Here is a 15,868-nt window from a genome sequence, read left to right on the forward strand (position 1 = left end):
TTTTTGCCGCCTTTCAGAGAAATGTATAGGAGGCTCAGTAAGTGCAAAATAACTACTATGTTTTCCCTCAGCTGCTACATTTTGAAAAACACTATGCATACATACTTCATATAAACCACACTGAAAAATCAGAGTCAGAGATGACGCAAAAGCTATAAAATAGCCAGCGGCTTTATGATCAGGCCATTTACAGGCAAAATGAAAAAGTACATTCAGAATCTTTCTATTGTCTTCTTAAGACAAGAAATTTGAACTTAATGTCCCCTACCCAGGGCTAGGGAACCTCAGGATGTTACAGGGAGGAACTATCTTTCTGTTGAGGACCAAAAATTCCTACAATCTTTCACAAAACTGAAATATATATTTCTCAAAAAGAAAAGTTTATATTTCACAAGAATAGCTTTTTTCCTAACCCCAAAAAAGTGTCTCATGAAAATTCCTCATCAGCTCTGATATTGTCTTCATCAATTCAAACAGCATAAGCTGTGCACAATATGCCATTGCAACCCATCAACAATATAATATTCCCAGAGTTTTTTAAAAAAAACACAACTGTAGAGAATTTGCATTCAAATGTTAAATAAGCTAATGTAGGCAAAAGGAAGACTTATAAGCATGGCAGCATCAGATTGTCTCAAGGCCATGACTGAGTATTTTACATCTACCTCATTAAGAAAAAGGTAAAGAGCAGTCAGATTCCCTGTTTTAGAGGATTTGCATTAGTATTTGTTCTTTTTTAATTGCATTATTCTGTTTTACTATATATAGTTTCTTGTATATTGATTATTACCTGAGTAGTAGAGCATCTACCAGTAATGAAAAGATTAAAAGCTGCCACATATCTATTTTTTCATCCTCTCTTATTCTTCTGGATATGTGTGGATGTGTGTGTACATGTGCATAAGAATGCTTGCCTGAGAGAAAGACAAGAAAGCAGATTCTTCTTTTGGTAGTTTTTCTGTTGTTGTTATACTAAGGTGTTGCTAAAAATTTTACTGAAGACAGAACTTGAACAAAAGATGGTGAGATCTGCATGAATCTTAGTTTCTAAGATGTTCATCTACAAATCAAGGACTAAATTCATATTGGCCTTTCACATATACTGTTTTCTTACGTTCCCAGTGAAATAACATTTTCTATTAGGAATTTAGATGGCTTTATCATATCATAGGGCCATGGTACAGAATGCCTTGAACTCAGAATGCCTTGAGACCCAACTCTTCTTTGCTGAGAGGCCCATGTCAAGAGTAGGATGGCTCTGATGTGGTTCTGTAGTAACCTGAGTTGCTAAAGGATGAAAATAGAAACATATTGATGGCAACAACTTAAGCTCTGAGAATTTCATCTCATTCTGCTGAAAATCAGATTTGTTTTAATGAGGCTCTAACTTTTTCACTTATGGTAGATTTCCAAAGGGAAGAAAGGCAGATGCCCAATCAGACTACTAAGGCAAAAAGAGTGAACGTTAACTGGGATGTTCCCCAAACGGATGCACTCAGGCAGACCAAAAAGGGGAGACAGGTACAACTAAGCTTGTTCAGAAATGACACCAATGCAACTGGCAACACATGAAATGAATCAAGCATGCTAAGTATGGTTACATCTCAACTGGTGGACCCAAGAGAACTTCTGAGCAACAAAGATACAAATGCATTCCCCAGACAGTTCCTAATGCCCATCAGGACATAAAAGTAACACATCACCTCTCCCCATTGAGCTTTGGTTTCCCTAGGAAAGAAACTCAGGTACAAGCAGCTGTAAAGGAGCCTCAGTGTCTTCTGGACAGCTCCCTGAATTAGCCAATTGCCCCAGGACAGCATGTGCCTTTTGATTCATTCACATGCAGTTGTATATATTCTTTCCTATGACTGATGGAACGGTTTTGTGGGAAAATCAGGTAGGCCTCCTGAGTTGAAATGGATCAGTGTAAGACTTCCAGAAGTCACATATGAAAAAAATTTAGGAAGAAAATAAATGACTTCATAATATGCATGGCTAAGCCAGACATTAAATCATAACTTAATTTCCTTTCCACACAAATGATCTCTGCGTTTAGCTATACAAAAGGTACAATGTTTCATTAAAAAATGGGAAGAAGAATCAACAGACGATTTGCCTCACATGGCAGATTATAAAAATATTTATTTTAAAATGAAGTTAAAATTAGATTTGATATCTCAATTTGTGCTACTCTTTTTTCCCATCTAAACCTTATCACTCCTTTGTTTGTCTGTGTGTCTGAGGGGGTATCTAATAGGAAGATATAATCCCAAGGTATTTTGTTTTGACTCAACTATGAAGAAGGAATCCAGATTTATTAACAGTCATACAGCAGCCCATTACACAAAGTCAACTACCTTTTAAGGACAGACCTGCCCTTCATACCAAGGGATCAAGCCAGTCAGACCTCAGCAACATTACTGCAATGAGAGCAGATATAGATGACATTTCTGTGATCCTCCTCTAGCACTAATAACAAAAAAATGGGCAAAGCTTCACTACTGCATTAATTCCTTCCCTTAGCTGTGTGGTCTCTAGTGACGTATTTTCGGTTTTTTGGTAATTTTGCAGAAATAAAAGCAAGAAAAGGGAGGGTGGTTTTCTCATGGTAATGTTTCAAGTTTTCAGGCTGTCTTGTTTTGCCAGGCTGTGTTAAAGTTAAACAAAATTAACAACACAACGCTAACGGGCTGAGGACTTGATGTTCTCATTCTGTCTTTTGAATCTGCTGTAGGAAAATCTTTGATGGTTTCTAATAACTTCATTATCATTGTTCAGCCAAATCTAGCAAAAGTAACAAGCACTGACTGGGCTCTAGCTAAAATTCATCTAATCTGACAGTCAACAGTCACCACTTTTTGTTAAACTGTGGAATATTGCAGATTATCTGACTGACCTTGTAGATTCTGGTCTCCTCTTGTTCTCCTTTTCTCACCTCTCCAGTGATTTTCTTTTGTATTTGTTGTGGATCTGATACGTGGTCTATACCTCTTGGTTCTCAAAGTGCCAAGCAGTTTCTCTGCCCTTGGTAGAGAAGGCACCACTGAATTCAACTGCACAGTTCTCACAGTTTGGAGATGCATTACTATAATCCTCAGCATCGTTATCAAATTCAATAATACAACCAATTTTTATTTTTAAAAATCCAAACGTTACAACAACTAAAGTAATTAGAAAACTAAATGCTCTTTGTTTCTTAAATAGTATGCTACATTTTTTGCTAGGGGACTAAAATAGCTTCAACCTTCTGGGTGTCCTGCAGAGCTCATCTCTTGCCTTTGGAAATGTGAAAATAAGGGTAGGAGAAGGGAACTGCTGCAGGGGGTGTGATTTAAGCATTTAAATTGCCTGTTAGTGGTTTATTTTGAATTGTACTTCTATTTTTTATGTTACTTTTTGTGACGTACCTTTCAGATGCATCAAGGGAGGTTAGAAGGAATGAACACGTAGTTATTTCAGCATTTGTAAAAATATAACATTCCAAAGGAAAGGAACTCCAAATAAACATATGAAATAGTCCTGTACACATAAAATGGGAAATATGTATTGGAAGGTGTGCCTAAGAAGTTTCTTTAAGAAACAAGTTAACCATCAAAGATCAAAATCTGCTCATAACTCAACCAGGAGTGAACTATATACAGCACTGGTAAGAGTTTGGGCACTTTTGACTATTGATCCCGGTGCCCGTGAGAGACTGACTCACATAATGCTAGCCATTCAGTCTGCTTGCTCATTTTGAAATAAAACATCCATAAAGGGGCACTTTTACCTTACTTATTCTTTACTTAACAGAAGGCATTGCTAAGACTCCATAACCGAGACAGAGAAAACATTTTTATTCCAGAACCTCCCACATTGTCCTGTGATGCAATTGTTACTAAGAGAGTGTCAAACGCAACATTCCTTCTCATATTAAAGAACATGATGCAAAGGAGTGTGATCATCTCCGGATGCGCTATATGTCACAGAGATGACCACTGTATGTCAGAGGCTGCAAACACAGAGCTGCCAGGAGACTACAAGTTATGGATCAGGTTCTCCATAACAGTCACATTCCTTTGCAAACAGTTTATCAAACATATAAATGAATAAATAAAAATAACATTAATAGGTAGTATATACACTTTATATTACATTTTGGGGAGAAAGGTATTTCCTTCCTGCTGCTGGAACTTCTTCTGTTGCAATTGTGTCATATTGTTAAATTAAAAAAAAAATTCACACTGTCACAGGATAACATGCTTACAGAGGTCTTAGCTTCAAGTAAACAACAAATATCATGAGATCTGCGATAAAGTCATGGGAGTTAACAGTTACTGTCACAAGGCAGAGACTCCAGTGCCTTCTGATACATTCAGCTGTCAATCACACAAACAGTAACCTGATTTCCTTCAGGCTTTTTCTCTCAGTTTCTCCTGGAACCATACAGTATAACTTTGTCAGGTATCTACCTTCTAAGTAAAAAATGGCTCACAGGAAAGTTTTTTAATTGTTTTTTATATGGATTTGTCTTATTCCTAACAGCTAATCAAAAACCTGAACTCCCTGGGAGAAACAGAACTGAAAATTTGGATACAGTTCTGTTTAATAAGCAGTAATGCATGCTGTGTATAAGAGAACTCTGGGACCATAAAGGTTTTGGGGAAGACTGACAAGAATATCAGCTTCACTTAACAGACAGAAGGCTCTCGATATTCCTTGTTTTAAGGACACTGTCTAATCCAGACGACCTGAAAGCCAAAACATTTCAAAAAATACCACAGGGCCCCCAAATCTGCAGAAAGAAGACTGGAAGCTTTGGGAGTCTAGACTCCACGTGGGAGTCTCAGGCTTTCTGCTCTCCGTGCTTTAAAGGTAAGTTAAAGCTGGAGGTTCCAGACCTGAAATACAGTTGCATACCCTAAACTTCAGGTGCTGGAATATAAGCACTTTTTTGGCTCTGCAGCAGACTGGCTAGAGAATTTGCCCCAGTGACACAGGCCTCCTATCTTCCTCAGGCAACCAGGCAGGTAAACGGAGATACCAAGGATCCTTGTAAGACTGCTTCAAAACTGGAGTAAATGGCAACTTCCTGGAGTAGCCCACCACAGATCCAGAAACAGTTTCAGCAGGAGTTTGCTTGACCCAAGATATCTTGAGTTAAGCATTTTAGGCTTCACTAATCAGCGGTTGCTGAAATTTTAGTCTAGGGCTTAAATTCTCCTGGAAGCAACAGCACCTGCTGCCTCTCCAGAGGAACCTTCAGTGTCGTGCAGAAAAGTCTCAAGAGTAAGTATAAAAAGAGAGAGGAATTTGGTCTGCTGCTAACCAAAAGCCTGAACTCTCTGGGAGAAATAGAAATCCTCAGAAGAGCAGGGGATACTACATGAATTAACCAATGTCACCAACTTTCTGTGATCATCAGGAAGGCAATGGACAACTCCCAACATCAGAGAAGTTTCACTGCCTTTCTTACTGAATAGAAATTTATGTATATTGGTGGCTACGTACAGACCTAATGATCAGAGGTTTTTTAATGTCTGTTACTCTTGTATCATAATATATTGTATACATTTGGAATTGGCACAGAACCATACATCCAGAAATGTTTAGAAAGTTGTCTCTGATATACCTTCACACACTAAGGCAGAAGACTAAGAGAAAGATGTGTGCCACATCAATATTTACAATATACATTAGTTTGGCCTGAAGGCATCACAAATTGGATTTAGAAAGTATAAAATTAAAGCGAACATACTTGTACCATGGATGAATTTGGACAATTTCATGGATGTATATTACATCCTGCTGGAGTAATTAGACAAAAATTCACAGAACTTCCAAATGCAAAGTATCTTTTAAGATTTTTATGAGTCTTGGCTTGGCTATCAAATGAAGGATCATAAAAAGAACTGAACAACATAGTGGCAGATTATATTCAGAATGTCTATCGGAAAGAACAATTGAAATTACTCACACAAGACTATAATAAATTTCAAATTATCTATATCCAGGTATCTCTATGGAAACTTAGCAAAAAAATGCTTCAAACAACACAAATTAACAAGAGCAAAAAGGATCCCTATAGAATCATGCACTCATTCTGAATCTTTGGAATAGTCAAATTCTCTTTGAATACTGTATTGCACACAGTCAAAATATTTGAAAAAGATGCGTAATGAAAATAGTGAAGTCTAGAAGAGGGCAACAGTAACAATAGTAGCAATAGTAACAAGTCGTTGTCTGAGAAGGGTTAGAAGATAAAGAGGAGGAAGGATTTGTCAAAGATGTGCTTCGCATTCTTACACATGACACAAGTCACATGCTGAATACAGGGTTTGAGAAGAAACTTTCAGTGGTCAAATTTTCCATAAGTACATTTTTTTTCCTCTCTGTAAGTCTTAATATTGACTATTCTCTGAAATAAGACAGACTGAAGTAAGAAGAGAGGATGCATGCATTCCAGTACATCAATCTCTACCTTCCTATAAGAGAAAAAACTGTAACAGCTAAAATACTCTTGTCACAAAACCCGAATCAAGAATTCCATTGATGTCCCATGATCTGGTTCAATCCGTTACAGAGAACACAGATGGGAAGCTCAGATTTGGATTAAGGCTCTTTCTGAATGTTGTAATTCCTTCCCAGCATCTTTAATGAAACTCCTCCTGAGATATGAACATTAAGCTGTGTTCCTTATGGCCCGCTCTTCCTCAGGAATAAAATTTTGCCCTCAGATTTTATTAATGATTCTACTGATGACACACAAGATGAAACAAGGCATAGTTCCTTCCTAAAACAGCACTTGCTTTTCTAGGCTAGGAGGAATATTGAAGAAACAAATTAAAATTGGGGATGACAGCTAGTTCTGTTAGAAAAATAAAAATATGAGGCTCAAAGTACTGATCATCTAAATTACATATCCATTAAAGGTTTCACATTCAAAAGGATAATATTTGATTGAACAGAGTTTATATTTAGAGAGAGGAATACTGCTTCTTTCAAATACTGTCTTAAATTCGGATGAAATTTTTAAAATGCATTTCACATATAGCTAGAAATCTTACTCTCCCTTGTTTTCAACTGAACTGAAAGCATTTTGATTGTTTGTGAACATTTGTGTATATATTTTAGAATTTGCAGTAGGAACAGAATTCGAGGCATGCCCACCCTTTCCTTCCTTGTGGCAATCATCTGATCGTTGGCAACTCAGGACTGTGTAGACCCTCTTACTTGGGAAAACATAGGTAATTGGCTACAAGTAATTTTGGTTCTATTGCATAAGTCTAATACGCTTTTTTAAATAAACAATAGTGTAATAGTGGCAAGAAAAAATAAGGTAAAAAAATAAACACATTAATCAACTCAGTCTCATGATTTTTCTTCTGGCACCTTGCACTGCAGCTCAATCTTACTGCAGCTGGTAAAGCTTTAAGCTCAGCCTCGCAGATTGTTTCAGACCTTAGCTATGCAACTTGCACAGATTCCCACAATTCCTTAAGTTCCCTGTACATAACTTGTTCTTATAAGGTAGTTCACCAGATGCTCTGAACAAGCTATAATGGGTTTGTCAGCTTCATTTTAGTGTGGCTGCCATATACTGTGACCTGAAGGAGCGTTACAGATTCCAGTTAAATCTTGAGTGCATGGATGAGGAGAGGAGAAGGAAGGTTTGCTCCTCGGCTGAAAAAGTGACCTCCTTGAATAATTAACTGTTGCCCATATGTGGGTGAAATCATGTTCAAATTATTCTGCAGTGAGCCTAGTCCTCCCAGATTAAGAAAATCCAGAACACGCATCAGTCTTACCAGTAACTGACAACTCCACAATAGAAACATGTAGGCCAGCTGGAAACTAGTCTTGTGGCAACTCCATAGCAAAAGGGGCCCTTTAATAGCTTAGCTATACAGCCACTGCATGCTCTAGGGAACTGCGAGCTGCTAAAGGAGCAGGCAGTGGTGCTCTTTGTAACCAACTCTTCAGTGTTTTTTTCGCCTAGTATTTCATTTCAAAAGCTCCACTAACTGAGAATAAAAAACAGGAGTCATTCGTAGGGACTAATCTCTTTATTTTTAATAGCTACCGCTGCATTTTTCTTCTGATCTGTCCAATTATTTTTGAATCCTTATAAAATTCTAACATCCTTAGTATTCTGTGGCAGGAGTTCCGCAGTGCTTAACTTCTTATTTCCAGCCTGCATGTTGCTGCCTGCGTCTTATTTTTTATTCTTTTGCTGACATTGTCCTTCAAACAAAATACCTATGCATCCTCGCTGATGTTCAACTACCTCTATGAAGCCTTTTTGGCAGAATCCTGAAATTAGGTTGTGTCTACAACGCTCAAATCAGTGCTGAATAGAAATAACCAAGACGGTTTAATGAGGCACTTGAATACCAAAAGCAGTACAGCATCCTCCCCCAGCTCAGAAGGATAAATCAGCCCAAGTGAAGTACCATACCGATAGAATATCTTTAGGCAGTACTACTTCGTACTTTATAAATATATGAAAAGAATGTGATCATCTAGAGCAAAATCTATCAAAGTTTGCTACGCTGAGGTCAAGTCACAGCATTCATTCTTTCTTCACATCCACCAGCAAACAGACATTAATACCATGCAATGGCAGTAACACCATGCAATGTTGTAACATCTCTGCATGAAGGAATCCTGCTTGCCACGTCTGGTTGATCAGCCCAGTCTGGCACATGTACTGGGAAAGAGAGCTACAGCATTGTAGAGCAGCCTCGCCTTGTGTTTAGTGCTGTTGGGCTGCCCTTGTCATGCGAGCAGTGTGCTAAATGTGCATCTACATAAGGACTGCAACAACAGACACCCACCTGACACGTGCCCTAATATGCAAGACAACACAGCACATTGTGTGACCTGAAGAGCATATAAAACTTGGAAAGTGAGTAAAGAGTTTTCAAACTATTTCAATATTTCCTAATTCCTATAATCAAAGACTAGCATGCTCAAGGAATGGTCCTTGAGTGGCAGCTCAGGAAACTCTACAGAATGCTGTCATGGAAATGCTCCCTACATTACGGTCTTTTCTAAATTTCTTTTTCTGAGGTGCTCCGTAGCTCTAGCCACAAATACACATTCAAAAATCACTTTAGAGGTGAATAAAAAGCATGTTCCAAACAATATTTTTCCATAAGATTTTCTGCAGGAAAGGGTAGATATGTTTTAGTAACCAGTGTGTTTAGCACACTGAGATGGTCTCTTTTTTCTTAAAGTACTGCTTTCTCCTTATTCATCATGGCAACTAGATCATCGTTTCAGTATTCTCAACTAAGGAATATCAACTGTCCCCAAAGCAACAAAAATTTTTACGGTGTGAATAAGTTGGCACTAGAGGAAAATACTCTCAAAACAATTTGAGATTAGCTTTACATTTCTGAAATGTCAAGGGAAATTTCTATAAAAAGTGACATTTTTGAAATATTAACCCTGTTCATGTGTGTGTAGAGATGTGGAGAATATTCTGTAAAACTCATGCATTTTTTTGCTGCCTGCCTACAGCGGAATCTGCAAATATTTGTCGATGTGCAGGGCAGCAAAAGAAAGGGATGCAGAGGGAAGTGCTGTTGTGATGTGAATTCTACAACCATTTAGGTTTCTATTTTATTCAAAGACACATATCTTGGAATCTCAGTCTGTAATAAACTTGTTCTTTCAGAAACTTGATAATCTGGTAGTAATAAATCATTCAGGCATTCACTTCATAAGTCCCACCAAATATCATGTGTCGTCAAACTTGCATACATAATGCTGAAAACACAACAGAATTATAAAATAAACAAATCATATAGGAGATGTCCTACTATTATGACAATTGTAGTGCTAAAAGAGCATACAAGGAAAAGAACATAATTAGGTATGAACTTAAAGAAGTAAGCTCTTTCTGTCAACACGAGCAAAGAGGTTGGCAAAGCTATAAAACACTGTTTTAATATTCACCCAAGTGTTATTCCATCTGGCAAGAAACTATAATTCGAATGTACACAGAACAAACTGGAACACATTCAACTTCTGCTTGATCCTATGTAATCTCCGTTTCCTTTAATGGTAATACATGTGTGTTTTCAAGGGCAGAAGGGTTCTGATCCAATAGATTTAAATCTAAGAGGGACCTCTTCAAATCAAGGTGTAATTTGAAATTTTGCCACAGAACTGAGCCTTCTGAAATTCAAGCTGATGTTCTGTTTCTTTAAATAAAAAACACACAGCATAACTTACTCGCATTCAGCAACTGTCTAGTTATTAACAACAAATGGAGGTAAGATTTGAAGCTTATTACAGTTCAGCTTCTTCTCTGGATACTGCTAAAGAAGGACCTATCAAGTTTATGTAGTAGATTCAATTAATAACTGTTGACTGGGACTTAATTTTTAAAACCATTCACTCCTTTTCTAATACTGCAACACATCACCAGTAGACTGCCCCAAGGCAAGGGCAGCTTTATGTAGTACCTAAACCTAGCTGAGGTATGTAGAAATCAGTGACAAGTGTTCATTAGCAGGAAAGCTCATTCAGGAGCCTCTTGTTTACTTCAGTATGCATATATTCTACACATGTGAACTAAGCACACACCTATCTATTTTTGCCCAGGCTCACATATCCACAGAAGTCATAAAAAAACAGCAAAGTGACGATAATATTTTTGGGAGAAGGTAGCTGCTTATATTAGCAGATTTTTCTGAAAAATTTTTCCTAGGGAAAAAGAACCTGCCCTGGATCAGCTGAAATCCAAATCCCATTTCTAATTGATTCTAAAACATCACTATCAGTGTACTTTTCATAAATTAAAATCAAAACCCATCTATCACAGCAACGTAACTATTAGAAAAGCATTAAATAGTATTAGCTTGCATCGCTTTTAAAGAGACGGTGGAGAAAATACTGTTTTCTAAATAGAAAAACAAAATAATATATTTCCCATTCATTCACAAATCTTGACACTTGCAGTTTATCAAAGGGAAAAGCTTTAGGGAAGAGCCCTTTAAAAATGCTTGTAATACATTTGCATTACATCACTTTCCATTATACAGCTATGCTGGTGTATCTATGAGCTGATAGCCCTCATGCTTTTTCAAATGAATCAGCATAAAGAGAACTTTCCCTCACAGTTATATTAAACCTCAGCAGTAACTCTCTAGACTTTTGTTTCCCATCCATTTCAACAATATATTGGTTTTGCCCATTAGGTGTATCCTAAATATACCAACAAATTACATATAATACAATGCAGCTGGGACTACTGGAAGGGCAGAGCAGTAACAGGAAAATTAGATTTATGGTACCTGCACCATTTATTGGTGTAGATATTGGGTTTGTCCCCAAGCTGTGCACCTCCACAAAACACTGCAATTTCTTTTCTCAATTACATATCATACAATTTGTTAGACCAACATAGCACAGGCTGCACGAATATCTGTTCGTACTGAAATTGTGACTGTAGTGTCAACTAAAAAGGCTGGTATTGGCAAAAATAACAGAGTAAATTTACAGAAAACTTTATGACATAAGCCCATGCCAGGAATGCTAAAGAAGAAACAAAAAAATCCCCTGAATATTCAAGCAAACCTAACCATCCTCTCTACCTGTTGTGGAACAGTTGAACAACCTGATAGAAACTAGAAATAAACTCACACCTCTACATACCACTTACATTCAATAATGAAGCATCAAAGCAGTACTTACAGCTAGAGAATATCAATGGACACGAGTGTTCATCCATTGGGAAATTATGTAGCTGCAGCTGGCATTCAGCATTGATGGTAAGCCTGTGAAGAAACCAGCTATCTGTCACTATATATCAGCACAAGAAAAAGTTAAAAGGAGGCAGTTAGGTAACCTTAGGTAATCTTCCAAAAAAACTTTGACATCTTTAAGTAAGGCCTCCAAACAAAAGTCTGTACATACAGATTCTTCATTGGCTATTTAGGCCTGATTTAAAATAAAGATAAATATCTAAGAGCACAAATAATTTCAAACACATCCTTAAGCATTTCCTGATGCCAAAAGATCTGTGCATATGTTTTTCTCCAGACAGTTTATCTTTAGAGGACATGGGATAGGAACAACTGTTCTTTAAAAAAATAAAATAAAAATGGCTGATGTGGTGGTTTGCAATTCCATAGAAATAAAATCTTATAAAGATTCTTATAAGGAACATTCTCTGCATTTACTTACACTGTGAAGTTAAAATTCTTTCCATCATTTTGGAGTACCTCTCAATAGCATGTTAAATCTCTATATGACGTTCTCTTCTGAGTAGCACAGACATAGTAAACACATGGCCCACTAACACAGACCAGTAGAAATGTCTTCAGCCCCATTTGAAAGCTTGTTTTACATGGTTTCCTAACAAAAAGGACACCGTGAGTGGAGCTGATTCAAAAATGGCTATTAGAAACAGATAATCTTCAGTCTGACAGATTATAAAGGCAATCTATTTACCCGAGCAGATTGCAACAAGTACTAGTTTATTACGTAGACCACTACTGGCCTGTAGTGGTCAGGAAGCCAGACACTGTATTAACTGCTTGCCTGAATTTATGCAGCAAGTGTGGGCTGTAGGGTTTTTCTGTTGGTCTTTTTTTAAAGAAAAAAAAAAAAGGCTAATTCAAAAGCTAACAAACTGGATTTGGAAAGGTCTGGTGCCTCAAATCTAGGATGACAAATAGAGAAAACCTCTGTCTTGGAAAAATCACTTTGTGGAAAAATCACTTGTACTGACACTAGAACAAGATCTCAGGTGTTACAGCCAGAATGCATTTGTGCCCAAAAGTAGCCAAGGAAGAGGAGGGAAAGGCAAGGAGCATGAGTCAACCTTGCACACTTTCTCCTGAATACAGAATGTTTATCAACACATCACAGAACCTGCACATACAGTAGTTACCATTCCCATACTATACCGATACTGTGTGGTTATACAAATCAGATAAATTATTTTTTAATTACACAGTGTTACTGACAAACAACGAATATTCTTACAGTTCCTCTTATGAGGAAAGCAGGCTGAGCTGAGTGGGAGAAAAGGATTCAAAATATCTTTCACACATTCAGAGTGCTTACTCAAACAATCCACTGGATCAAATATTGTCCCATTTTCATCTGTGTAAACAAATTTTGCAATCCATGCATGTGACATAGTTTCTTTAGTGATAGGTGTGTGAGCCTAATTACTATTACACAGATACGTAACTCACCTAGAAACACTGAAATAAGATCTGATTTAAAAAAAAAAAAGAGAAAAAAAGAATAAGAGAATATTAAAGTAGTAAAGATCCAAAGACTACTGACATAAGCAAGAGCTCTACCATTGAACTGAGTGGAGCAAGCCTAAGAAGAGAAGGGCACTAATAATGTCAGTAGCATTTCCAACTGTTTAATTCCTTTCTTATTATTTAACAAAGGCTTATCATTGAAGCCCAACTGCAATTGCAAGTACGATCAGTATATGATATTGTACTGAAAAGGTTTAATACAATCACTGCAGCAAACGTAGCATGAAAGGAATATTTCTGAAAAAGTTTGCTGTGTGGAATATGGTATATGGCAGAACTCCCATCTATGCAATTCAGTTCTTCTACTAACTAAAAACATATTTTGATTTCCACAGGCTCTTTCTGTACAAATATATACAATATTGCTAGTACCATGCAGTTGATGGTATCACAAAGTTCAGAAAAACTCTAAAACCCTTTCTTTCAGCAATTCACCCTTCTGATGAGATGTGACATGCTATCTTTCAGTGTCCCTTATCTGAAGAATCAAGCACTGGCATTAGCCTGAATCTAGAAATACTTTATCCAATCTTGCATCTAAATCTGATCAGAAAGGTTTCTGGCAGGATTTATGGGACTATATTCTTCTGATTTTAAAAAACATTTAAAAAACTGACTTCTACAATTTATGTAAACTTGACTCTCATTACTTAAAAGATCTTTTTTAAAAAGACAATGCTTGTTTTTTAAACTCTGCAGTAGTTACGCCTGAATTTTCAGTAAACATTTGTCAAGCAAGATCAGTAGGCATTAGAAAGGAAACAGCAGAGGATAATGGAGAAAGCTCTGAAAATTACTACTGAGCAAAATATGCTAAAAGCTTCCAGCTAAATACTTTAACTTCTTACCTGAGGGTATATAAGATTTTGCCATCGTTCCATATCCTGAGCAGCTGATTGGGGGTGGTGATCCAGTGAGCTTCTGCTGTTTTGGAATTCCGGAATATCGTATCTGGTATCCAAATCAAACCAACCATGTTGCTGTTCAGGGTCAGTATTTTCATGGTGCTGTTGAAACGAAGACGGCTGTCTGTCCATGTCTGGGCAAAAAATATATCAATTTGATATTCCTGAAATGAAAACATGATATGCAAATTGAAATTTGTTCCATGCTTCTCAGTACTACTTGGTCTTCGATAAGGTCTATCCATATGTAGAGTGGCAAGATATGTTCAAGCCAATGGAACTATGTTTTCTTTTTTACTGACTGAGGAACTAGACTTTTAACCTTTTTCTGCCTTTGTTTTCTTTCTCTAACTAGTTTAGAAAAGGGGCTAACCACCTCACTTGCTTTTATCCTGCACCATAACAATTTCTGCATTTTCACATCCCTTTCAATTGTCTCTGAAAAGTCAGAGCTACAAGATACAATTTGCGTAGGCTTCTATGTCATAGGGCAGAATGATGAAAGAATTATTTGACTTTGTGGTAGCATTAGGGAAACATGAGCAGGAACAATATAAGGAAGCCAGAGAACAGTAAATTCCCCTTACTCTGGCAATGCCTTTTTTTTTTTTTTTTAGTAATTCCAATAAATTAATTGTTCTGCTTGTAACTAATTATTCAGCCACACTTTCTTAGGTTACGCTACAGCAGAATTAAAAAGGCATGTTTGTACTTCTTTGAGATACTTCATGTACTTCAAATGCTAAGAGCCAAGGGGCTGTTAACCTATTACCCTGAATAGGCTAATATCATGTCACAATCTCACCCTTTCTTTCATTCATGTCTACTGCTGTAAGTAAGCAGCAAGTAAGCAGCCACGGTGGATATAATAATGCAGAAATTAAAATATATATGGACATACACATAAAATGATATAGGTGAACACATAAACACACTGGTTGATGCACTGAATACCCCATACAAGAAGCTGTGTTAAAACCAGTATTTGAAGTGTGAACTCCAGTCCTCAGAAGCCAGGAAAAGGCCATGTTTGCATTTACTAACTTTAGCTGCCTCTCCCTCTTTCCAGACTGCTCAGCCTCTGACACTGGAATCCTATGGAAACATGTCTCTGACCATGTCAAGAAAGGCCCTCTCAGTATTGCAGGGCTGGCTGCATTCATGACAGTGACAGCTTTTGCTCAGGTGACACAAAGTTTATGTTCTACACTGCAGGCTAATACAGGGGCTGGGGGGCAAACAAGCTCCTCAGATCCTCTGGTAAATGCACTCCCGAAATAGCTGAAAAAAGAACTAAGGTTCTGCAGCAAAACAGGTATGTTATGCCTTTGACTACTCTGAACTCACTGTTATTGCATTTTTGCATGTCTACTCCTATATCTCCTATTTAAAAGGGAAGGTGTAAAATAAATATTATCACATGAACAGTGTTTCAAACTGTTTTATGCGCAGATTTTTAGAAGAGCTTGCAGTCTGAACTTAGCACAGTAATTTTACCGCTTTCTGAGAACCATCCAGTTCTCCTGCACTATTACATTTTTTGGCAGGCCATGCTTCTAGAGCTGATGTTGTAACACCAGGAAAACTAATTTACTGACATTGTAATCCTAGCCCAAAACATGCTCTAGGCCTCTCATCTGTACATGGTAAATGATCAGTAGGTATATAAGTGGTGCTAGTATGTATCCA

General features: G+C 37.3%; 1 protein-coding gene across 5 annotated transcripts in view; it reads right to left on the minus strand.

Annotated features, from left to right (window-relative positions):
- The window catches only part of GABRG3 (gamma-aminobutyric acid type A receptor subunit gamma3), a 342,277-nt gene that overhangs the window by 157,454 nt on the left and 168,955 nt on the right, over positions 1 to 15,868 (minus strand). For 4 of the 5 annotated variants that reach the window (XM_009666387.2, XM_009666383.2, XM_009666382.2 and 1 more), the window contains 2 exons: positions 14,123 to 14,343; positions 11,686 to 11,768 (listed from right to left, as the gene is read on the minus strand). In XM_009666387.2, the coding sequence (XP_009664682.1) occupies positions 11,686 to 11,768; positions 14,123 to 14,343 (304 nt within the window). The remainder of the gene's footprint in view (positions 1 to 11,685; positions 11,769 to 14,122; positions 14,344 to 15,868) is intronic. The other variant, XM_068923174.1, reaches the window with a different exon arrangement.

The sequence above is a fragment of the Struthio camelus genome, chromosome 1 (genome assembly GCF_040807025.1).
Source record: "Struthio camelus isolate bStrCam1 chromosome 1, bStrCam1.hap1, whole genome shotgun sequence".
NCBI lineage: Eukaryota > Metazoa > Chordata > Aves > Struthioniformes > Struthionidae > Struthio > Struthio camelus.